The 27,094-nt window shown below is 36.1% G+C and overlaps 1 protein-coding gene across 6 annotated transcripts in view; it reads right to left on the minus strand.

Moving 5' to 3' along the window:
* Positions 1–7,721: 7,721 nt before the first annotated feature.
* OSBPL6 (oxysterol binding protein like 6) overlaps positions 7,722–27,094 on the minus strand; it is a 110,745-nt gene continuing 91,372 nt past the window's right edge. For all 6 annotated transcript variants that reach the window (XM_074873096.1, XM_074873099.1, XM_074873098.1 and 3 more), the window contains 10 exons: positions 26,576–26,663; positions 26,122–26,375; positions 24,788–24,925; positions 24,367–24,430; positions 23,677–23,755; positions 22,502–22,646; positions 21,252–21,396; positions 20,080–20,206; positions 19,389–19,511; positions 7,722–18,414 (listed from right to left, as the gene is read on the minus strand). In XM_074873096.1, the coding sequence (XP_074729197.1) occupies positions 18,306–18,414; positions 19,389–19,511; positions 20,080–20,206; positions 21,252–21,396; positions 22,502–22,646; positions 23,677–23,755; positions 24,367–24,430; positions 24,788–24,925; positions 26,122–26,375; positions 26,576–26,663 (1,272 nt within the window). In that variant the 3' untranslated portion in view covers positions 7,722–18,305. The remainder of the gene's footprint in view (positions 18,415–19,388; positions 19,512–20,079; positions 20,207–21,251; positions 21,397–22,501; positions 22,647–23,676; positions 23,756–24,366; positions 24,431–24,787; positions 24,926–26,121; positions 26,376–26,575; positions 26,664–27,094) is intronic.

Genomic DNA, 27,094 nt, shown 5'->3' on the forward strand with positions numbered 1-27,094 from the left:
CTAACATGTTTCAATTTAGTTCTTTCCAATACTTCCATAACTATTTCAAACATTCAGAGTATCATGAAGTCCAATAAAAAGGCAAAAAGAGGAGTATATTACCTCAGCTAAGATGAAAGGGAAGGCTGCCAGAACTTTCTGCTTACTCTAGAGGGTGCTGAAAAATCAAAGCTGGTTATATATAGATTTTAAATGAAATCATGTGAAATGCTGCAATTCAGTCTGACTGTAATTCATATTACACTGCACTAACAAAAAAACCCTGTATATATTTACTCAAAACACATTAACAGAACTTAAAAAGGTTTTTAAAGGGAAGGAAAAGCTAGAGAAATTCTTAAATTAAAATTGCCCATTCAGTCTTGATTTATCCTATATATGTCTTATAACTGTGACAGGATACTATTTTTTCTACAGGTTATTAAGCTCAGCTGGCACTGTTTATTCAACATGTACTTGTATGTGGTCATAGATCATACTCAATCTGATCCTAGCACTAATTTTGATATTTCCATTTGATATGTTTACATGGTACTCCTGTTACTCTAACACCCTATAATCTACCATAAATGCTGCAGCAGCTATTTGTATCATCCTCATGCCACAGGTCAGAGAACAGGAGTGCAACTACATTAACATTGGCATGTTCAGAAAACATTCACTAATTTTGCACATCTAAGTAAAGAAAACTAAGATATTTCCCCTGCCCCTCCACTACTAGACACTTTTGTACTTGGCACATGAGTGAACTTAACGAACTTCAGGCATTTCTGCAGCCCTGGCACTCTCTCACTTTGGGCAACCAATAAATGAAAAACAGGTTGTGCATATGTTATGCCTGAGTCTGCACCTGAATAAAAAAAAATCCTGCCTTGTCTCACCAAGCTGTGCAGATGAAAATCCTTGCTCACATGCAGGTTCAAGGCTGTTTCTGGGAAGTGCCAGGGCTGTAACCTTCTATACCCCTTAGCATAGAGTCATGTAACAAAAGTGATAAGGTCTTCTGCCTTCCATAAATGGGATAGTGACAATCCCATCTGCCTTCGCTATGCAGAATCCTTCATAGAAGAACCAAAGGACTTTTCTAGCCCAATCTTAGCCCTCCTTTATACATTCCTGGAACAAGGTCAGGCTTGAATCTTTACCATGACCCAGCCAACTTTTTAAAAAGCAAATAAAAAAAAAAATTACCAAAATAATTCCCCCCTCATATTGCCTAGGATCCATTTATGATGACCTTTGTACTTAACTGAGCCCCTCTGAATCATATACAAACTCAGTGATGTCAGAGACAAAATTATTCCTCCAGTCTCCCCATTTCCTCAATCATGAGAACACACTTTCTGTTACCTCTTCTCTCTCTAATTATATATCCTCTGACCCTTGTAAATAAATAAATAAATCAAGACTCTTACTGGCAGAAGCCTCATTTGCTGATTCATCTGCAGAGCAGGTTCATTTACAGTTGGAAGGTGGAATTCTGTGCAAGAAAAAATATGAAGTGATGTAAAGATATAATGTCCTACTTTATTTATTTGCTTTATTTGATTTTTCTGTTCCTATAACTCTAGCTTAACTCTGCTCTCTACTCCTAATTACCATACTGTTCTGCTTCTGTTTGAGTTGTCCATCCCCGTCAGACTGAATGTGTCTGTAAGTTTGCTAAGGACATCACAAGCCTCAGCATGGGGAGCAGTTTCAAGGCAGCTTATTCAACTCTGCATTCTGCAGTTTCTTTGCTAGATCTTCACCTGGAGTGAATACCAAGATAGTTTACTCCATATGCAAGTTCCATTTCTTCAGAATGGTCTTAGGTATAGAGTAGTAACAGAGCAAGCATTAGTTAAATATAGCTGAGAATTCTGATGCTTAAATACTGTATTTTTTCCTTACATCACACTGATATGAACCTGGAGATTATTTAATAGTAAAATCCAGCGGACAGAGTCCTGCTTTCTGCATAACCTTTGAGAATGCAGAATGCTTTTTTTGTAGTTTTTATGTAGCTCCATAATGATTTTTGTTTTATTATTAGATAGCTATCCTACATTATCCTTGCAGGAATGTTGGAGATCTGTAATTATGGGGTGTCCAAAGATGCATCTTAGGCTGATCTATGGTGCGTGCAAGCTAGAGGCTTGCCCAAGGAACTGAAAATGTGGAATTATTTCACTAATTTCACTCCAGAAATCTAATCATCTGCAGATCATTTTGATTTCTGTAATCCACATGAACTGATATGATTTTAATTCGTTTCTTGTCACAGTGAACCATATCATAAAATTAGTATGATTAACCAGTCAAATGAGGTGCAAAAAGAAGTCTTAAGTGTTAAGTGACTGGATAAACTGAGTTGGTATTTCACTTGAAAGGGTTAAGCCCACATAGTCGTTACCAAATTATGCTACTAATTTGTTTAATACCTTTTTAGTGTACAAAAAGGGGCTGTCAGCTGCCAGACGAGCTGACTTAAATGCCTTTGAACTACACATTTACCTACAGTTCTCTACAAAAGCACAGGTGTAAGAATTTAACATCTAGAAACCAGTAAAATAAAATGCTACTGAAAAAAAATATTTGCTAAATTCCATAACTTTCCAGCAGATGGCATGAGTATTTCCCTAGAAAGCAAGAGTCTGTACAATATAGATCCTGTTACATTTCGGGAGATAACAAAAATAACAATTTATGGGACCAAATATGGTCCTTATTACATATATGTTTGGGTTTATTTTACGACCTAAGTGGTTTTAACAGCACTTGACTTCCCCACCCACCCCGCCACCCCCCCTGCCCCAGGTGGAGCTTGTCTAGAGATTCTTTTGTATAAGCAAAACCAGTCAGTTTAATACCATGACCTACATCACTTCAGAGTTCCTGAGTATGAAGACAGTACCACTGTCATGCCGAGCTTCTGGTCTAGCAGTTTGCTGGGATACTGGGGTCACTTGGCACAATGCTCACAGTGATTGCTGCTCACAAAGCATTATGGTATTTAGAGACCACTATCACAAGAAAAAGAAGTTAAAGCAAGATGAAGGTTTTCAGCAGAAGGTTTTTTATTATATAGTTCAAGTGCAATGAAGATTTTAAATCAGCTCACAAATGTTATTTTAATTATGCATTATAGGGGAAAAAATAAATTAGCTATGGCAATATTTTAATTCTGTGTAGACTTACCTTATTAAGCTCTCAGTATGACAAAGCAGTAAAAAAAATGTAGTCACTTCTTGTGTATCTGAAACTTAATTCGTTCCTTATGGAAACCTCTCTGGGCAGCAGAATAAATAGACCATATCAAAATTAGAGAACTCAGAAATTCAAGGAGGCAACTCATCAGAAGCCTAGTCCTAAAATGTTTTTAAGTTCCCCACATTTAAAGTATGTTTCACTTCTTGTGGAGCCAGATCCTTCTGAATATTCCATTACAATCTGTAGTGTCAGGAGAGAATTTTAATAAGAAGCTTCCAGAAGTATTTTAATGGACTTTCATGTTTTATTTATATGGGACTTTTGTGTGTGAACAGTTTCTTTACCAATTAGAATGGATCTGAAAAAAAAATTTAAAAGGTGCAGGCACTGTTGTCCTTTTCTATACAAATATCTAAAACATACCATTAGGAATGTTCTAAATTATTTTCAAGGTCACTTTTAATAGTCCATTTGGAAGACAGATACACACACTCACTATTACTGTGTTTCCTATATAATACTCCTCAGGTTTACAGCTCAAGTAAACTCTGTTGCAACCTCCTTCTATTCTCTACCACAGAACAGATTGCAAAAATACATATTCATAGTCTGTGCTACAGTACCCATAAAAGGTAGACCTCCTGCCAGGAGGTGCTGTATTACAGCATGACACTTGCCCAGCAATCAAAGTATTAAAAGCTGAACTGTACTGTAAGCGTTACATCAATGAAAGGCTACAAGATGTGGAGTTCAACTGGCTTCTCTATGGCTTTTGCTCGACATCATCCCCCTTTCACCTTTATACAAGCAACATCTGTTGACTTGATGAAAAGGGAATGTGTTGCACAGTTGGTTCCTTTGTACCACTTCACTGTCTTCTCACTGGAGCCGTGTTAATGATGAAAAGGAAACACAAAAGAGATTAAGGAGCATACATTCTCGTGATAGCTTTATATTCTCTTCCACAGACTTACCTTTCAGGTTTCACACCGTTGTTCATGGATGTGCAGATTACTTAATCTGTGTTTCATGTGTCCATCTTTAAATAATATCATATTAAATGACTATCACTAGCTAAAATGTATGAAACATGCCAGCTTTTGTTTCTTTGTAATTGCTCTAACGTTATTGGCAGTATTTTTAATGGGCAGATGGATGTGTTAGCTGTGAAGCATTTACTAATAAGAAATGCAGAAGTAGTACTCCAGGGAGAGATTTGCTCAGATAGTGTGTCTGCATTTAAACTTACTACCTATGAGAAGTCGGCACATCTTTCAGCCAAAAGAAGTGGTCATTTGTTACATAAACATTACAGCACACAATGAAGCTACTTTCATCATCTACATTATTAGCTTGTAAAGACAAATATGGAAACAAGCAAGCCAGTGTGACCTAAAGTAGGTTTAATGCTGCCCTTCCTTTGGAGGATGCTGCCTGAATGGCTAAATCCTTATCTTCAGCATCTGTGAGTGGCTGTGTGTGTTAGAGGACAGCTTTGTGGGCTTGTGCATTCACCTGCATGAGGATGTAGAACTGTCACTGCTGTGCCACTATGTCTGAAGAAAGATTACAAAACAAAGGATTTGTCTACTGTGATGTAATTCACATTGTCCATGCTAATCTGTCTGATGGGCACTGGTACCATTATCTCTATACAATACTTCATTCAGTGGTAGACATATCTTATTCCTTGCTTCTTCTTATGTTTTAATCTGAGCAGCAAGCTTGAACTGGATTTATTTTGGGCATTGTCACTAGCTGTTCTGTGATACTGGGCAATTAACCTCAGTCACCTACTGTATGTGGCTGTGGTAATATATCACTTCCTTGAGCAGGGTACTGCAAGAACTGACTAGTATTATAAAATACTCTCAGATCTTTGGATACAGAGTATTTATAAACAGACAAAATGAAGTAGGTGTTTGCAGGGCATGCAAGAAATCAGCATCCTCTTTCATAATCACCTCTATGCTTATTCAGGCTGTTCATTTTCATGCTATGAGAATACTTCCTCATCTAGTTTCCTAATTTATTTTTTTTTCACATGTGTAGGCATAAAACAAGGATATACTTGAGCAGTTCCCAGATACTAAACATTTTAACAGACAGGTGACATAAAAAATTCTTGTCACCAAACATAAAAAGCAGCCTGACTAATATTGTTGTACTAGGTTGGCTGCTCAGCATTTAAATGAAATCAGCTCTTGAACTAGAATTGAAGAATGGATGTGCCCTCGTGCTATATGACCTCAATTTCTTTGACCATTAAATGTAATGCCAGGCCCTCAAAAATAACCTGCTTAAAGAAAAACTTAAAACACAATCTACATCTTAAATTTTATCAGTTAAAAAAATAACTCAATGTCCTTACCAGAACTTGTAATCCACTTACAGTCCAACAAGTGTAGCCTTTTGGAAATATTTAATTATCCTTTTTTCCTCCACTGACTCGTCAAAAAACCTGCTCAAGAAACCTGAGATAGTAATGAAATTTGAGCTAGTCATTAGTTTCATTTCTTTGCTGAAGGAAATATAGCCAGTCATCAGCAAGGAAAGCAACTACATATTTGATTTTACTTTGAATCTTCCATGCGATTACAAATGTAAACTAATGCAATCTAATCACAGATTAAAAATGTCTTCACACCAGATTCATGTCTGTAACGTGCATTTATGCATACTTTATTAACTTTTTCTGAATTTTTAAAAAATTTATCATTATTAATATGCACTTGGGATATAGAAATGGGATATACAACCTAGCTTGTCTCTTAGCTACTAATAGTTACAACTTAGACATAGCTTTCAGAAATAAAAAGCACAGTCTAAATGTAAGATGTGTTATTTACTGGCCTTGAGCATAATTAGACTCACTAGTCAGTTGAAACAAATGGTAGAGTACCTCCTCAGCTAGCCCACAGTACCACACTAGTTTTGAGTGATATTTCAGCTTAGTTTCTTTTAATCTGATTTAGTAATGATTACTTACTTGAAAAATAATTTTGCATATTCAGGTTCAGGAACAGTCAATATTGCATACTTGTGGTTTTCAACATTTAGACCAACTTAAATATTTAATAAGCTAATAAGGACTTGGAGAACCATGTGGCTTGATATGTTGGCTGGGCAGAAATGCTGTGTATCATCACATCAGAACAGATTTTTGTACCGGCAGTGAAACCTGGAACAGCTTTCTGTGGGCAACTCCTTTAGCTGAGTCAGGATGAAATCTTGTCAATAGCTTCCCACACTGTCTCACTTCACCACACCACAGCACCTACATGTTTGTGGTTAAGAAGGAGTATCATCTGTCTCTCAGATTAAATTTAAATATAAAATTCACTTCCATACTTAAGTAATAGCTTTTATAATAAATTAGATGCCAGACTGGTAGTGCTGCCTCATAGGCTTCTTGCACTCTAATCCATTCCAAAAGGTTTGTTGTGCTGTTTTTTTTTAATCAATTAAGTAATGACATATAGCCTTTCACCCTTCACTTACGCACAGTAATTTTTCTGAAGAGTCATTGAAAAGTGTTAGATTTGTTTTGCAAAGCATTCAGAGGCATAGTACGGATCCCAACTACAAAAATGTGAAACCAGAGCTGAATTTCTCTCGTAGAATTGTTTAACAGGGAATAAGCTCCCAGTGTATGACCTGGCTGAGACCACTGGTTTGGAGAGAAGATCAGATGTGTACTCTGACACAAGAAAGAAAGCAATGCCATTCATAAAAAAACTTTTCCCTTGCTTTGCTGTTACTTCCACTCAGGCATCATTCCAGACTATTCGAACACTACTTCTTTTTACAATGTAAGAAACAACAAAAACCTTAATTTCTCCTCCCAACCAAATTCTTGTTTTCTATTATGCTTTCATTTTAAATAAAATGTAATTGATTTAAGCGCTGAACAACTGACAAGAACACATAATGGAAAAATCACACATACTGTTATTTTTCCAAGATGCCAGAAGGGGTGGGTGTCAAGTAATTTTTTAATTTTTTTTTCATTTCCACACCTCTTTTCAATTCTATTAGAGAACATCAGGAACCATCTTCTTTACACCCTCTCACAAAACTTGAGAAACATACTGCAAGCTCCCTTTAATCATAAAGAGCAAGCTGAAGTGGGGGGAAAAAAAAAAAAAAAAGCAAAAGGCTCTTACCAGCTGTAGCATGAAGATAAAAATGGGAACTGCCAAAAAGAAAATTATCTTCTTTGAGACTGTAGTTGGTAGTTCCCGCCAGATTTAAAGGAATTGTACAGCGAATTGCACAGGAAAAGTTTATAAAAATATTCCTGCAGTGGAAAATGGTTAGAAAGGAAACAGGATGATGCTAGTGAGAAGCTGCTGCTTCAATGCTACTGTTCCCTCTATCACTCACCTCTCCAAAATCAATCTGTAAAATATATATTAAAAATTTTATGATTAATAGTCAATTCACTTAACTAGTTACAAACAATTCATTCAAGAACCACATTCTGAAGTGTTTCTTATGTTAATAAATCAGAACACAAATGACAGCAGTTTAAACAGTGTACATTGAGATTTATTAGAACAAGCACTAATAGCAGCAGTGTACAGAGTGATGGAGACAATGTATTGTATGCACTGAACAATAATAATTATACAATTGCACTTCTTCGGAGATCTATTAGAAAATGCTTTTCAGTAAACAGTTTCTCAAATCTAGCATTGTTTGGATTTGCCTCTGAGGAAAAAAATACAAAAAATATGCTCTTTTTTTTGGTAAGGCATTAGCAACATTCATTGGCAGGCTAAACAAGTCATTTGTACATGCATTATCCAATTACATTGCAACAGGTAAAAGAGCATCGTGTTTCCTCAAAAACTAGAATTGTGTGTCTGTTTTTGGACACAATATCCTGCTAAAACTGGCTCAGCTTGAAGGAAACAGATGACATCTTTTGTTACATTTTAGAGCACAACATAAACTGTTTCATAGCCAAGTTCACCTTTATTTCCTACCAGAAGCTGTAGGACCTCCGTCAGTTGGAGTTGGTATTATGGGTATTGTGTATACCACATACATCACTGGAATAAAGCCTTAATTAAATTAATTTATTTTGCTTATTATTCCCACACTACCACCTCCCTGAATCATGTGACCAAAAGATACTCGACTGTAATCAACAGTAACTACTGTAGGAGCTTGTTTTTTTATTGCGTGAGAGGTAGTCAGCGTGAGGCCTCATCTGCATTCTGGATTACTACAACAGTATGTTCAAAACCAACTACCAAGTGCAAAGACACAGAGTAAGTGTTGCAGCTGCATTATGTGGGAACTTAAAACTGTTTTTTTACTGCTCCTTCCTGGCTAGGTTTAATCTCTGAAGTAGCCAGAGAACTTGATATACCAAAAAAAGCAATTCTATTTATGTACTAAAGCCTGGAAGGAGAGAGGGGAGGCACTTTCTCACATCCATGCTTTTCTAGGCTTAGATTAGTAGCATGCTCTTAGTTAGCCACCCTCTTTACAAATCAGAGAGATTAGTCTCCTTTTTTGACTGGCATACAGTACTAGCAACCCTCACTCTGGGCTGGCACCATCCTGGGGAAAGTACAGGGGAAACAGGGATAGGAATTGCAGATATTCTTACAATTAGGCTTGCCAGAGTGAGACATAGTATGATGAATTGTCATTGATTTAATCTCCTGTTCTTTCTTCCAAATGTCACATAATTGGGCTTTGCAGAGACATGAAATTAACTTGTTCTTAAATACTACAAGCCCCAGAATAAGGTCCCAAAATGCAAGAGTCAAAGTCAAACATATTGCTCTGACTGGCAAGCAGTCAAACCAGCTGTATTTCATACAATTATCTTCCACAAGACAGTGCATCTGTTCAAAATTAAGCTTAAGTGTAACTAGTTGAATACCTAGTCTTGACTGTACCTTAGGCCTACAGCTGAAATAGATTTGGGCAGCTAGATCATCCACTCACCTGGAAGCTCATTAAGTTCAATGGAGTACCAACAGCAGCTCAGCCTCATCTGCGTAGGTGCTCATTTATTTAAGTATGTAGGAATTAAAAATCAAGTACTATAAAGCCTGGTGTAATCAGGTGCATTGTTTTAATTTCTTAGGAATGTCACTGTTGAGCCTTTTTATTTGAACTTTAGTATCTACAGCTTTTAAACTTAATTCAATGAGACTGTAGTGTTTATGCTAAGTATGTGCTGATGCTTGTGCAAGATCAGAGTCCAAGCAGATGAAGCAGAAAAAGAATCTGAGATGTGCATTGCTGATTAACTCTTGCATGTGAAATAAAACTCTATAGATTTGGAATATACAAATTATAGCCTATGTTATTCCTCAGCTGTTGATGCTTAGTAACTGTAAGCAATAGAATTGTTTTTACAGACACGATTACAGCCAGTATTTGTAGTCAGAATTAATAAGATGTAAAGAAGAATCATCCTGAAAGATATTTCAAACTTGTGAATAGTCAAACACAAATGAATGCATTTGCAGAAAAGCAATCAAGACCAATGAAGATTATGTTTTAAAGTGTTAAATTACTGAATGTACTATGAAGGACTACTTGCACTTTTAAAAATCACGATATCTTAAGTAGCTTATACAGCTTTCAAAACATATTTGCAAATCAATTTTCTATTGAGTTATTTAGAAATTATGGTACTGACTTTTTTTTCCAGTACCCTTTTCTTCTTCATCTCATTATGGAAGTCCACAGTGAAGTTCTGAGCATAAAAATAAGGGTGCTGCAGGTGAGGTTTAATATTACAGTGCTCAAAAATAATGCCTTCTGCAACATTTGGGTAGCTGGGTACATAGATGCTTCTTATTTTCTGTCTTTCTTTCCCTTACATAACAGTTTTCTATTGCTTTCAAACAACAGAAAAAATTCTGTCTGGTGCATCTAGAAACACAGAGCCTTTCTAGTTACAGTCTGTTATTTCTCTCTAAAACAGACACTGTCTACCCAGTACTCAGAAGTAGCACTGGCTCTATATGTTAGGCTTCTAGAAAGCAACTATTTGCCTTTAAAATTCTTCTTAAAAAACACAAAATTAGTTTCTGTATACCTTTCTAGCTGACATAATAGCATAATCACAGTGGAAAGACTCTGAGGACCTCCTTTTACAAGTACGCTATGCAAAAGGGTGTACAAGAAAACAGATTTGGGGTTTTTTAGTAGAATGAGAACAGGGATATGGGCAATCAGCAAAGAATGCTCTTTTAGCTATTTAGGTTTTGACATTTTGGTCTGCTAAAGAATTGGTGCAGGGCTGTTTCCCATCTGAAATTAAAGGCTGTTAAAAGCAAAGCAGCTCAGTAAGGCAATGTAAAATTGACAACTAATCTAAACCTTACTCTTCCAATGGTATTGTCAGAGTCTGAGCAAGTTATAAATACCAAAATTTACTACATTTCATACATGTGCGTATGGGGTCTAATCTCACAAAAAAAAGTGTGACATTATTCCCAATTCATATTTACTTTGTGCAAAATGAGAGAAAATACAGAATTCTTTGCTGTTGAAATACTGAGAAATCATAATTCACCAAACAGTTAATTATACAAAGAAAAGTAGATAAAAGACCCAAAGAACAGTCTTGCTACTGGTTACAACAAAGAAAATATACTTAATATCCTAATATAGAACTACCATAATGATCTCTCTGGATACCACAGTAGTTTATGATGGCTTTTTATGTGCTAAATAAAGTATCCACTTCAGACAATCTAGCAGTAACAGATAAAGAACAAAAAGTTTGCTATGCATTTTGGTGAAGGAAAAGATTTCAGACATCAGATGATAGCAGCTTGATTTCTTACTTATTTTATAGTAAATAACATAGACACAAAACAATATACAAGGAAGAATCCCATCCAGAAAAGCCCACTGATATTTCTTTTTGGTCCAAAGATGAAACTTGAGTAAGCACTATAGGTCCACCCCACTCAGAGACAGAGATTTAGCAAGATCTGAGCATTAGGTGCAAGACAGAAGCACCACTCTTCATGTCTGTGGAGTTCCAAACATTGTTTAATTTTTAAAACTCAAACTTCACATCTAATTAATTCTTAGTGAGGAATGAATGTTTGAAAATAATTAGTTTAGAAATAATTATAAAGGAACAAGAACAGTGCTTTTGCTAATTAGAGCAAAAGCTTAACTAAGGTAGAAGTTGCCATCTTTGCATTTATGCCTGCATACCAAAATACACTCATCAGCATTTATATGTCAGCTCATAGTCAGGTCTTGTTCAAGACTCAGCTGAAAATGAAATCTATGGTGATCTGAATTAGTTATACTACATTTCAACCACTAAAGAATACCAGTAACACTTATTTCAAGAACTAAATAGACCTGATTTCTAACCTCAAATTGGAACAATAATTTTCAATGTTGACTTTAAGATAGGTGGCAAAGCAAGTTTAATCTATTTATGTATAATTTTACTATTGGTGATCCAATCTCACAATATTTTAATAAAATATTAAGCATATACAAAGATAATCAAAGATCTTGCCTCTATTTCTTCAACACAGTTAAAGAAGCTATCCTGAATTTTCCTTTGCCTGGAAAATACTGAGGATTAAACTTATATTAATTTTGTTAATGTTACTGTAATATTCCTTGTTCAGGTCAATTTAACAAAGGAAGAGAGCGAGCATTCAGCACAGTACTACTAGAAAAAAATAACTGAGTTTGCAGTCCTGGCTCTAACACTGTCCTCGGTGGACCTGACAAATCAACCCCTAGGCCACAAGAGCAATCATAAATAGTAATGCAACTTCAGAAAAAGATGTTGCATGTGTGGCTACACTGACTGGCACAAGGAGCAAGTACCTCAGTGAAGAAGAATAGTTCTGGTTGAATATTTATCACTGCGTGTACTGCTCCTGTATAGCACTTACATCATTTTGATGTTCAGAGTGTAAAAGATAAGTTACCCACTTCTGACTTTTTGAAGGAATTTCTTCACTTATCCCTCTTTCATTAACACAGACCATTAAAAGTAGTCAATACGGAAATACATTTTGGTGTTTCATAAGAGACAAGATCTGGATTATTGCTCCAGAAGTACGAGTAAGTAGCTTTACCATACTTCAGTGAATTACTCATAGGTCAAGACAGAATATATTACATACTGCTGATTATATCTTCCAAATTTATGTTTTCCTTATTTATAAAATATGTAACATTCTTTGTCCACATTACCAATACACCTTCAGCCAGATGCTGGCTACAGTCATTTTTATTTATAAAAGGAATAAAAACTTCCCTTTACCTTCAGAATTAATTCTGAGCAAATGTCACCAACCTTCCTTTTTTTAATGATGTCATGGATCAGTGGAAAGAAAAATGGTATCAAGATAACCTTCCTGCAATGGATTCAGCAACTCTGCTGACATTTTAATTCATAAAAGTTAAACTTTCTATTTTATTACAGCTGTACCACTGACATAACTGCTGTGACTAGTTTCACTGTTTTGCATTGTAGTCTCTCCCTTCCTTTTCTTTTCTGAGGTTTGTTAATGATTGCAAGGAAGAGAAAAAAGAAATTAAAGATACAATGGCTTTATAATACCACAAGACTTGACAAAGGCAGAGATGAGTATATAAAACACCTACAAGTACATTGCTGTCACTTTTTAAAACCGCAAGATACTCTATAAAATTCCTTTTATAAAGAGGCTTTTCAGTTTAGTGGAAGAAAGACAAAGCTTGCACCAAAGCTAAGGAGTGAAAGTGTTTTACATTCCCTAGTTCAAAGAACAAATAATCTATTTGTTTCTGTAAGTAGACCTCTTACAATACATAATACAAAACTAAAATAAATTGCTGTAAATAAGACATTTCTCTGAGCTTACTGAGATTTGCAACATTCTTGTGGGTGCCATTCACTGTTGTAATGGAGCTCAGGGAGATATCCGCCCCCAGGAATAATTAAACCTTTATTAGCACACTTAGTCTAGATTCTTCTGTTAAAAACAAAAAGAGAAAAAAACAACCAAATAAACAAAATACCTTTCTCCATTTAACTACTTCTGACTGAAACCAGAATTATAATAAAAGAAACCAGGGATGGTAAAGCCAAAAATTATACTACTTTTTATGCTAAATATACCTCTGCAATTTTGAGCACATTAACAAAAATCCTTAGTTGCCACTGTATCCCTGCCTACCTCAACTTTTATCAATATACGCTCTAAAGAGCAAATTCAAGTTTTACACAATTTTGATGACTTTTACTTAATGACAGACAGGAAGAAAACCCAAGATAGTCTTTTCAGGCCCAGTAGATGCCAAGGTAAACACAGTAAACTTTGTTAGCTTTCTGCCAGGTCTATGACATAGGGTGACCAGTGAGGCTATTCCAGTGTTTCTTGCACACTTCTGCCGATATTAATCTTTTAACCCCAGCTGGGCCAAACTCTCTAATTTACCCCCTCCTGTCATTTTAGCATATGAATACAAATTTCCTTTCAGGTGGATTTAATCTGAAAACTCTCCTTTACTTTCATTAATCAGCTCCAGTATTAGTAATGACATCTAAAATAAATTCCTCAGATTACAACTGCAGCCAATGGCATGTTAAACAGCTAGTGTTTACCTCTGCACCAGACAACGTTCAAAATCTTATAAATCAAGGAGACCACACAAACCTTCCCTATACTAACAGAGCTTTGCTAGTGAAAGCAAGTTTTGCAAAACTCACAGAGAAATGGCATATTCAGCTCTCTTGGTTATTGTGCAAGTGCAAATGAACTTCCCCTCCCTTCCAGGGTATTTCTAAAAATTCAGATTTTTGGAGAGAAACTCTACAAGCAAGACTGAATTTCACTGGGCTCCACTCTGCCTGGTTCGAGGGTGAGAAAATCCCATGTTAAACATGGGAAACAAAGGGCATGGCCCAGATGCAATCTCCTCACCTGGCACCCATGAGGGCAGGACCACCGCTGGCTCCTAGTGTGTCTTAAGGTTTGTGTGATTTGTTTCCATACAGCTCTGACAGTGTTCAGTAGGGAATTAAGGTCAATATCTTTCAAAACTGTGTCATGTGTATGTACTGCAACACTCGACATATGCCTAGCATGTGCTATTCAAATAAAACCCACAAATGCCATACAAGCACATTGAGAGTCAGAAGTTCAAAATGAGGAAAAAAAAAAGGTAATATTATTTCTAAGATTAAAAGAGTATTATAGTGGGAGTTCACTTTTAAAGCCAAATACAAAAAAAGTTTATTTCATGCAACTTACATCTGTCTAAAATTAGAATGGGTGTCTGGATGACTTTTTAATCACAGTGATACTGTACAAAAATCAGCTCATATTCAAACTGTATCTCCAGTGAGATAACAACTTCTAATATGCCAAAAAATCTACCATCTTGTTAATACAAATCTAAAATAGGAATTAAGCTATTTAAGTCTTTATAAGACATTACATTTGATGAAAATAGCTATTATTACCCTATCATATCCGCAGTACCAGAACAGGGAATAAATTAAGGTACACTTTTAAGATATTAATTGAAAGTACAGTTCACTATTGTGAAACTAAAGCATATGGGTTGTGTATTTTATACAGAAATAAGTGTTTTGAAAAAACACGGGAAAAAGCAAAGGAGATGTCTTTAATGAAAGTTAGAACCTCTTTAAATGTTTAAAAGGTTTTAATTGTCAAATGATTTGCACTAATTTTCATCACATACCAAATCTATAGCAATAAAATCTGCTGAGTTGGTAAGTATTTTTCATGCCTTTCAAAAGGAAATACTGCCTGGATGAATGGAGTGAGATGGGCTGGAAACTGCCTGAATCCCCAGGCCTGAAGGGCATTAATCAATGGCTTACACCCCACTGGCAGCCAGCAATGAGGACAGCCCTGGAGGGGCCAATTCTGTGACCCATGTCAATCAACATCTCACCAGTGACCTGGGCAAGTACATAGACTACATGCTAACAAGTTGACAGATAAATTAGGAGGATGAGAAAGCACACCAAATGGCAGAGCTTCAATCAAAAGGACATTGCTTGGCTTGAAGACTGGACCAGAAGACACTTCATGAGGTTCAATACAAGTGCAGAGGTCTGCACCTGGGGCAGAAAAGTCCCATGTGCTGGGAAGGGACAGCCACGCAGCAGCCCTGCCAAAAAGCAGCAGGCACTTACAATGGGTGCCAGGCTGCAAAAGAGCCAACAGTGCGTTCTCATTGCAACACAGGAAACCCCATTCTGTGCTACACTGTGCTGGTGAAATTTCAGAGGTTGCCTAAAAATTATAATTTGGATAGAAGCCCCCAGACCTGTACTCTGTTAACCTATTCTCTTTAGAAACAGCACAAAATATGTCATGATGTCCCCCAAGGTTATGGGAAAAATTTAATAAAAGATTTTGCACAGAATCTGGGGAATTCTGCACTATAAGAAATTGCTTTACGGTACATCTGCTAGCACTTTTCAATTTTTGATAAAGATTGCAAATATTTCGTGATGCATTGTTTTGTGTTTCCTCTACTTACTAATTAACTAATCTAACATTCAATAGGTTTAAAAAGAGCCTTCAATAGAAAGGTTTAGCATATCACAGATTTTTTTAATTCTAAAAATGTTAGTTTTCTTTCAATGGGTGTCAAATAAAAAATTGTAAAAAATAATTAAATCAGTGATAGCATCTTTAGTGTTCACCAAGTTTCAGTTTGCATTGCAAATAATGGCATTCACAAAGCACTAGCAGAACACTGTAAAACTAAAGACCTTATTTCTGTATTTAAATTAAAATCCAACTTTCAAAAAAATCTGAGTACATGCAGTTTCTGTCCCTCAAATGTACCTGCAGTCATACAGACATAATGCTTTCTAATATCACGGTGAACTGCACACAAAAATTTGAGCATGAGGGGGGCAAACGTTTAACAATGTTGTTTGTATGGAAAGTGACACAGAATAATTAATTGCTATTTTGCACACAATGTGTCAATTTGATTCATAGTACAATGCCATTAAAGCAAATAGGATTAAATTAACCAAATATGATTTAAAAAAACAAAGTTTGATATATTTTCATTTTCTTATAAGAACAATTGCAGAACTGAAAAAATAATCAGACTAAGTTCAACTAGGAAAGAAAAGGTATGGTTCTTTGAATAATTCAAAATTTTCTTTGGAAGAAATCCTGTTAATCTGCACACATTTTTTTATACCAAATATTCATGACCAATTCATGAGCACTGACTATTCTTAAAAAGCCTACTTAATATTCTCTTTAGGTTTTCATAGTTCTTCCTAATAACAGAACTGTGTGAAGAAATTGGAAGCTAGTTGCTCTGCCAGTTGCTTTGCCATACAAACAGGAGAACTAAATGCATTTTAAGTAATCAAAGTAATCTCAGTTCTGTAGCAACCTGACTCTGCCAAAGGAAGAAGGAGGCGGAGAGTTGGGTATGTGTGGTAATCTACTGAGAACTGTTCAAGCAGCTCTGATGGCAGGATCACATATCTATCTAATTTTTTTTTAGGTCTCAGTACTGGAATCAATCTTAAATAGAAAAATTCAAGTGCACTATGTACTCTGTGTATGTGTAGAAAGAAATACAGTGTATATGCATGAAATCTAACCTATCGTCAGTGCCTTGATGTATAATACGTGCATAAATGGAAGACTAGATCATACCATATGGAATGCAGTTTTTACCTAATAAAATTACTTTTTTTCCTTTCATTAAAATCTGCCCTCCTACTGTTTAATGTTTCAGAGATTTTCAAATAGAAAGTGCCAAGCCTTCTCCTGCATATAGTAACTGAGGCTTAGCAACACATAAAAGACTTGGTTCTTAATCAAAAAATATAGAATCACTTTATGAAAAACTGTAAAATATAATTTTGCACAAAAGCTATTTTGGCAACACAAGTAGTAGTTGTTAGCTACAATGCATGGGAGTCGCTGCCATACTCTCAAATATAAATTTAGATAAGAAAAGTGGATGGGGAAAAAACAGAGCCAGTAAAGTAAACAGTGTGTGTGGCAGAAACCAGTTGTATTTACAGTACTATCCAGCTTCTGGAGAGAAGCCAGAGACCTTCCCATGAAATCTTTCTGTGCTTTTAACGTTGCTGCAAAGCTTCAGGGAATTCTAATTGTATAAACAGTTACGGGGAAATGAGATTCACTGTGAGACTATGTCCAGCCAGCGGTAAAAGTGATGATTGCATCTCAGAATCAGTCATTTAGAATACGAACTTTCTGACTAGCAATTCATATTCATTTACCAAAATTGTCTCAAATTCAACCAGTTAGCAGTTTCTTTTCAGTCTGATTATACAGTCAGGTTCCCAAAGCTAAAGCATGTACAGTTGATCTCATTCCTCTGAAATACAGTTAGATGTTTGGTTGTCTTTTGATTTTAAATAATGCAAGTTCTCCAATATTTATATCATGATAAAATTCTAATGCTTTAAAAATCTGCCCTTCACACAAGCCTAAGCATACATATTTTAAAATTACTTACTGTACATCTTCATATTTTGTTTAAGGCATGAACAATGGCATATGAATGGGAACCGCTTCTGGAAAAGCATATCTTTTTGACAAAGGCCAGTCCAAGAACATCACACCAAAGGACTAACCTGAAGCCAGAAATGACAGTGTTGTGACCCAAGAGTTTTTAACAAAAATAGTTGAAACAAAATGGATTTTTTTCTCTTTTTCTTCCTTTTTTTTTTTTTTTAATTTAAATTACATTACTCTTAATGTCTGTTTAAAGCACCGGTTGCAGTTTTGCGTTTACCACCTCTTCTGAGTGACTTTGGATAACTCATCTGCTTCTTTTGTTCTCAATTTTCAGTGTATGAAACTTTAAAAGGTTTCTGTTTCTTTTTTTTTTTTTTTGTTTCCTTTTTTTTTTTAATGGCTGCTGCAAAATTAAAAAGATCCATAAGTGGTCAGGGGCCTGATCTAATGCACTTTCAAAAGTCCGTTATAAAGATGAATATAAATGCGAATGATAGGTTTTTCTGTAGACCCACAAACCACACTTAGCTATAAGAAACATATTGTGCATAGTTATTTTTTTCTTCAGAGTGATATGTTTACTAGATCTACATTCTCAGTTTACCAGAGTACTGGAATTTCTACTTTACTAAAGCCAGGATCCTTTCGCAGTTCCCAGTAGGTATCATTGGTAACCCAGGCTTCTCTTTGATTAGCATCGATAACTTTTCTGTAGAAAGGAAACAAAAAACAAAAACAGAAGAGAAAGAGAGGAAAAAAAAGGTCTGATCATAGATCTCTACTCTTATGCAATATGAAATCAAATTCCATACCTCTCTGATCTAACTCAAAACTAAATCTGATTTCATACTTCTAAAGGACACAGGAACAGTCAGGACTTTAAAAGTAAAAATCAACCTCTACCTGTATCAAAAGTGCAAGGTTTAGAAAACAGCCAAGATCACAAATGTGTTGCTTGATCTGTGTGAGCAGGTCTTAGAGCCTCTTTGGCCGTTACAGATTCTTACTATGTGCAGGGGATCAACCAATAGATCTAGCTTGCAGAATGCAAGTCTTTTTCCATTAAAACTGTTTGTCTCCTCTGCATTTTGCTCATCTTCCACTACATCTGCATCAGGCACATTCAAATCTTTACACTTTTGATTCCCCATGCTAAACATCAGGCTATTTGGTATGACTATCCATTGTTTCAGAAGAATGCTTAATTAAAAACAAAACCAAAAAAACCAAAAACCCTGCACTCAAAAATAAATAAATTGTAATTTAAGTGTATATTTATATACACATTGTATACACATAGACATAGTTATAAATGTACGATGCTGTTGTTCAGGTCACTATTTCTTACCTTGCTTATGCAATTACTTAAAAAAATAACATAATTAAATCTTAGATCCTAATATTATACTTCTATTCCACTACAAAGTTCAAAAACCATTGGCCAAGGGGTGCAGCAGGCTTGTGTAGCTGTTGCCCATTGTGAGAAAATGATCTTTCCATTATGAAGCTTTAAACTACATAAAAATTGCTTCAGACAGAGATCAGGTATCTGATCATTTTTCTTAAAATTGCCGTTTTTCAGGCTTTCACAATTAACAGACTATGTTGGTGGTAGTTCTTGTAGCACTTTGTCCAGTCACACTATAGAAAACAGGGATTTACTACTGAAATTAATAGACTCACTTAAAAAATTTGGGTACATATTCAATGCTGTTTTCTTCCATGTACCGCCTCCGACCTCTCTGCAGTTCCTCTATTCTTTGTTTCTCAGATGACGCCGCTTCTACATTTCCTTCCTCCAGAAGCCTGTATGAATAACAGCAGGTCCTATAGCAATCATACAGTGTCTACAAGGGATTTTCTAGCATCACAAAAGACAAGCAGAAGCCAAGCCTGTTGTCTGTGTTGTAACCACTTTCAGATCTAACCATAACCCTATAAAATAAGAATAACCAAGATGTGACTCTCCAGTTATATGTACCTGACCCTTAGCCTAAGGCATACACTTTCTTTAGTAACTTCAGCATATCAGAAACATTGAAGTTCTATGAACTGAGAATTAGGAGGGAATTAATGTTGCTTCCATTCACAGCAGGAGGGCATGAAATTTCAGTCTGTCTTTCCAGTCTGTTATGAGGAATCCTACCTCTGCCCAAAGACTGCACTGTAACTCTGCTATACAAACAAGATGCTTTCTACTTTCCCTCAACTTGGCAAAGCAGAAATTTGACTGCAATACTGAATACCTTTCTCTGCTAGCAAAATCCTCCAAAGCTTAGTTCAGACTGTAGTGAAGACACAGACAAAATTCAACACTCAGCCAAACCCAGCCTTAAAACCACCAAATATCAAGTGTATAAATAAGCATTCTTGCCTTTGATCTGGCCTGAATCGTGCATCTGTTGTAGGAAGAAGATCTTTCAGTAAAGGATCTAATTCATTGAGCTCAATAGCAAACCTTGTGAAGCCATAATAACGTTCATAATTGGTTGGCATGGAGCCTGTATGAATATGTATGAGAAAGAAAAAAAGATTTTTAAACTATTACTCTAAAGATGCAAGAGATTCATTTATTTATTAAATTATAACAGAAAAAATATTAATATATTTTACCCTTACATCCAATTAAAAAGCACCAAAAGCTATTCTCTAGGTGAAACAACATTCACTAAAATTAATTTCAACTGCTTATCCTGCAGAGTTGTAATTACATGCTAATAGATTCAAAACTTTTATGATCTTCCTTCCTTTTTAAATAAAAATTACTGTTTTCAAGATTTTCAAGTTAAACATAGTTTTCTGTTCCCCCGAAAGTGGGCTTATCAAATGTCTGTACAAAAGCTAACCTTAACTGATCTTCAGAGTTAATTTTGGAACATAATGCTCACTCGCACTGATTCAGCACTGTCCAACACCTTCAGCACTAACAGCAGTCAGAGTAGACATTGCAGAGACTAGGGTGCAAAGTAGGGTTCAAAATACTATCAATACAGAGTAGGGTTCAAAACACAATAATGACAATTCATGGATAATCACTTTGTGTGTGTGAAATACTACAGGTGCAAAGGATAACTAATTCAACCTCAGTGCCTTTAAGCAAGCAGTAAGGAAGTTGAAATCAGCTCCTGAAATCACAGGAGCTCAGCACCTCTGAAGACCGATCTTTTAGGTTAATAAAGCATTAAGACAACAAACTCAATAAACTGGCACCTCCTATTTGCTGGATCCAAATAAACCACGCTGCTCACTGTGAGAAGGCAGGCAGGCTCAGACATCCTTTTTTTTTTTTTCTTAATTTTATTCTTATGTTGACCCCAAGACCCCAGAATATTTGACCAGGAGTCAAACAGAGATGTAGAAGACTACGCCCTGTAAGAACATTTCCATTTACCATTATTATAAACTCGTAAATTCTTGTTTATTTGTCTAGCCAGAAATTTAATTTCTCCAGTAGCATTTTACGTATTTAAAATGATGGCTAAAACAGCTTTACATACTTCAGGGTTACACTACAATACCTGCCAGAGTGTATTACAAGCTTCTCACCTGGCCTCCATATGCATTTGGCTGAAGGTGCAACCCCACAATAAAGGCCTTCATGCCACTTTCCAAAAAGGCGATGAACCACCTTCCCTTCTTGATCTATCACAACACCCTGGACCTCATTTACATTTGAATTCCAGTAGTTCACCTGAAAGTTTAACGACAAATTACTAATTCACACTGTTTTTCACATTACCCATTGTACCAATACAGATATTGCATGAATTAATATGGGGCACCAACTGTTCAAATTTTGTATCAAACAGCTCACATGGAACCAAGAATATCAGAATGCAAAGTTCAGAAGATCTGAATATTAATTGATTTAGTATATGAGAAACCCTGAATAATTTGATATGTGGTTTTGGTATAAGGGTATTTAAATTATCAGCACATCTGGGAACTATATTGTTGTTCATGAACTCAAATTCCACACATTTCAGCAAAAATGACACTTTGAAAGTTGCAAGATCAGAGCTAGCTAACTCTCTTCTTCTATATGGAGAAATACTGAATATACCTGTACATGTAAGGGAATCCTTTGATGGGCACTGCACAATACTGTTTGCAGCAGGGAAGACATTCAGACAGTATTCTTACTTGTTGCTTTCTGATTCTCTTCTCTGTTTTGCTTTTCTTAGACACATTTATTTTTTACACCTTCACCTACTGAGCCAGTTTCCCAGTCTCAGAACATCCATCAGAACATGAATTTCAGATTTACGCTAATGCACCATTGCTAACACTGCAATGGTCTTCATATATTTTGTTGCGATATGAAGACAAACTTATTTTTAGGGAAAATAATTGATAGTAACATAGCTATACAGTGATCTGGCTTTATATGTGGTCCTTGCCTGGATGTTAAAATACCAAAGCAGCATTATTTAATCTAAAGAGATAAAATACTGACCACCAAATTCTAATAAAGGCAGAAGTAAAATGGCACAAAAGTCTACAGTGACTTTGCATTTTCATTGTGGTAATAGAAAAGAGATTTTGTCATTTCATTTTTAACCTAAAACCAACAATATAGCACACAGCTATTCAGCAATGCAACACACTGATATCATATGTTCAATGGAATAGTCATACTACTTGACATAGCACTCTCATTTGACAATTCACATATTTACAATTGCTGATAAGACAAAATGTGTAATGTGGATTTCAGGAATACTAAAGAAACAGCTTGATGTATGCTTAAACTATGCAGTTTTATAAATATATATGTCTTAGAATACATATGTTACCTTGACAAATGTGAGTTTACAAATACAAACACTGCTTTTTGTGTTTCTGATAGTTATCTCTCCATAATGTTCTATCCACCTCCTTCCACTAAGAATATTATGTATGCAAGTAGTGACTTTGTTCCAGACATAGTAGTCTCCATACCTAAGAACAAATTAACAAGTAGTTGGTAACATATATTAATCATGATCATTACAGACAAAAAAGTAAAACAGCTCCATTATCATAAATACAAGACCATACCTCAAAAAACTTTTGAAACAATAGCTTACTTTAATAAAGCACTGGTTCTGGGTACATTATTAATCCTTCATATTGGAGCTCACCTAAGCTCTAGTGCAGAGAACTGAAGAATGGTGCTATGAACTACAAATTAAGATGTGAACCACCAAAGCCCTGCACGGCATATTCACTGTCCTCAGAGCATTAAGTGTTTTTGCCACAATTCCTTTAGGGGCAGGACAGTGACCCAAAGATCAGCATAAGGCTGAATTGAGGCTATAAGCAGACAATATAATTAAATTACAAAGTAGAACAAAATAAAGATGGAAAGGTGATAACAGAAAGTAAGTAGGAAGCAGGACATCACTGGCACATCATCCAATTCCCTCTGTAACAACTCAGCGCATCTCTATTGTCAAACAAGGGAATAAAATGAGGGAATTACACTGCAAAGCACACTCTCTTTCAGAGCTGAGGGGCAAGTGTGAAGACAGGAGACAAAGATGCTTCTGAGTGCTTTTACTTCAATTTCATGAGACGGATAAAGAGGTGGAGTGATAACATACTGTTAGAGGCAGAAAGAAAGGCTGGCTGCAATTTACAGGAGCAGGAATAGCTGACAGTCCTATATTGCAGCCTTTTTCTGAACAGTTGACCACTACTGTACATGTAAAACTTGGGTTCTGTCTCTTAAATCATTTCTATCCCCATCTGCCTATTGCTTTCTAGAGAGTTTGCGTATTTTTCCTCCAAAAACCCAAATGGATCTTCAGGCTCAGAAATGCTTCAGTATCCCCACCTGTACACTAAGGAGAGATTTGAGCTAGGCACTAACTCTCACCAGTACAATTCATGCGGTATCTGCATACACTTCCCCCAATCCATTCACAAGGCAGCATAGATTAGATTGCAGCAAAGACTGAAAACAAAAGAAAATAGGACAGTAGCTTACTTTGGAAGAGTCACATTCAAGGTTCCAACTGGCAGAATTTCCATTGATTTCCCCCAGAATTTGTTTTTCCACCTGATATCTGAATATAATAGTGAAAGATTTAAAAAACTGAAAAGACCAAAGTCTTCCCCTTGCAGTGATCTGCATGGCACATGAGATGATCTGTGCTAGACCATCTGGTTTAAAACAGGACAGTATGAGGTTGCCATGAAAATATAAAAATAAATAAAATACTAGAAAATAACATTAGGTCAGAAAAGCTAAAGATAAGTTTGATTTTTTTCTAGGGGTCATGCTTCTGCTATGCACTATTGTAAAATCTCCCATGAAAACGTTCGATACAAATTAAATGCATATGTCAGTAGATACAAGGAAAGAAAGAGCTGCTTGTTCAACTGCATAAAAAGAACTGCTTGTGTTTGCAAGAAATAATTTTCTTGGTAAGAAAGCAGAAAAGGCAGAAAAGTATAAACAGACTGCAAATGACAGGGGAAGTTGTAACACGTCTGCTCACTCTTAAAATGAGAATTTGGAGTGAAATAATTCAGAGCACCAGTTTGTGATATGTTACTACAAAAATAACAAGTATAGAAATTTTGAGTAAGTTCCAAATGCAAAGCTCAGCTTGTACAGACAGTTTTCACTTGTTAATAAAAAAGGAGTTTATGCTTTTGAATTAAAAACTTATACCTTGCCAAAACACAAAGTTCTTCGATTCACAGTGACAGGCCGAAATGGGAGGATGGTGGCTAACCTGGAAAACAGTTTGGCTGAGTTAAAACCAATTCATTTTCATTTCTAAGACAATACAATTGCTACCACAATATGAAAACACTAAATAGCCCACACTATTTATTAGCCTATGTTGCTATGAAAACAGATGCAACTTAAGTTTGTAGTTAAAACACTATGTACTTAAAACACTTCCTTTTGATTACTATAAAAATATATACCTTGTAGCATTTATAAAGTTCACCCATACTAACAACCCTTCTTTACTACTAAGAAAGCAAACCATTCTAAGTTGAAAGAAAAAACATGATTACTTTGTAAAACAAAGAAACCAAAATCTAAACCTAAACAGGAGTGCCTATCTAGAAACAAGCTTTACCTGCTCTGAGAAAAATCGAAATCCCTTGTCTTCTCTAATACATTCATAAGTTTCACCAAGCACTGGGTTAAATGGCTTGCTTCCTGCTCTAAAGTATGTAGAGGCATAGCCTGACGCTGCAAAAGCAGCTATAAGAACCTGTGAAAATACAGACAAGAATGTAAGTGAGACTAGGCAGCAATTATTGTGTATATGCCATCACTATGCAGTGCCACACAACTCACTCCCCTCAGTAAAATCTGGATTTTTTAAGGTGCTTGTTAAAAGTTTGGCTTGTATCCCCAGTATTGCATTAGATATCTGTGGCAGAGAAGGGGATTGAATCCATGCTTCCAAGGAAGCTTTTGGTTGCACCATGGCTTTTCCTTCCTGAACTGTCCTGATTCCTTCAATACTCACCCTCCAAGCTTTTCTACAAAGGAGGCAGAATCCTGCAGGCAAACAGCCTGCTTTGCTCAGTACAACCGTGCCCAGTCCTTACAGGATTTCCCTTTTGTCAGGGACATAAGGAGTCTTGTAGGAAAACAGCATGTGATAAGTAATTCACCTCCCTATCATGAGACAAGTCCAACTTCTTCAGTGGCAAGGAAAAAATACCAGTGTTTAGGACCCCTCACTCTCCTGCAGGCCATGTGAACATGGCTGTTCACGGACCTGAGCATGGGGCTATATGACAGCCAAGACAACCTCTCTTCTCCCAACTATCCACAGTACTGCCAACCCATACCAGGGAACAGTAGATATGTTCAGCAACAACACTACCAACTTTCCCCTAACAGCCTTTCCCTGTTTGTTCTGAGGAAAAGGAGACATGACAGATCAAAACACCCTGAGAGCTGAACATAACATGCCAGTTAAAAAAAGAAGACATAATTACAGGGTAGCTGAGGTCAGGCTGCCCAGGCAAACTTGGTTTGGTGTTTTGGAACTTCTCTTATTATAAATTGCCTAGGATGACATCTTATTGACATCTACACTGATCATAAGCCAGCCACAGACTTGATTAGCTCTTGGAGACTGCTGGACTTGATCACTTAAAGCCAGGAAAGGATGCTGACGGGTTAGAAACTGCCAACGCCTACATATACAGTCCTAGAGAGAGAGATCAGTCTTCACATCAATAAGTCACAACTGCATGACTTGGTTTGAAGTCAAGAAAAGTCCCTCAGCCTTGTTCAGATCAAACCTATCACCTGTAATTGTTCACAGCATTCATCTGACCCAGCAGGGAGGTCTGTACTCTGTGAATAGGAAGAGCAAGAGAGGACCTTGCACAGACCTCCTCTCATCAGCTCCCTTTTTAATACAGATATAAGAAGTACTAGATTTATTACCATGCGTTCATAAGGATCATCTGTCTCAGCAGCCTTGTCCAAGAGTTCACTGTATTCCAGCTCTTCACAAAGATGTTGCAAGGTATTCAGAGGTTCATTTAGCTCAACTGGCATAGATACTTTGGAAAGATCTTTGCCAATGTTATTTCTCAAAATATTCCACAGATTGATGTTACTGGTGTCAGGGCTGGGAGCTGGGAGACAAGTTCTCCGTCCATTCCTGAATGCACCTCCTGTTAGCTCACCATTAAGAACTGGGAAGGGAAAAAACTATTATCGTAAGAAAGCACCAGATTAAGGAAAACAGACTTATCCATTGAACCAAATCACCACCAGAACAAGGAAGCCCAACTTCACTGATTTCAGCTGAGTTGGTCTTGTACAGACATGCAGTAAATCTGGTATGTGAACATAACCAACGTAATTTTCCAAAGTTTAAAACATAGCAGTATACTTTGCCGGGAAATGTTGTCTGCAACACTGGTGTTGTCCTCAGATATATTATCACTCACATCACTGATATAAGATTCATCATCAGAAGCCTATAACAAATAAAATACCAATTAAGTCAAATACATATAAAATATACTGACAAATTAGACAAAAATAATTAATTGAAACAAATATTCAAATAAATCATCTCTATCCAATTAAAGCATTTAACTAAATCAATTGGATATTTCAATCAGTCCATACTGCCAATGCACTAAAAGTGTCAAAACAAATGCTATGCTCTCCTTATGTTTCTGAAATCCTTATTATGAAGCCAAATACAGACATCAAATTTGCAAAAGGGTGACTTCAAATGAGATCAGAGATGAACAAAAAATTGACAACGTAATGTGCTGGGAATGGGAGGTGAGAAGAAATAGTTAGATTTGTGCTCTTTAAAAAAGAACCAAACAATAAAACGCACCTTGTGTTTCAGCAAAAAATTATATAAACATCAACCTAAAATCAGTGTTAAGATGAT

Source organism: Strix uralensis, chromosome 6 (genome assembly GCF_047716275.1).
Source record: "Strix uralensis isolate ZFMK-TIS-50842 chromosome 6, bStrUra1, whole genome shotgun sequence".
NCBI classification, from domain to species: domain Eukaryota; kingdom Metazoa; phylum Chordata; class Aves; order Strigiformes; family Strigidae; genus Strix; species Strix uralensis.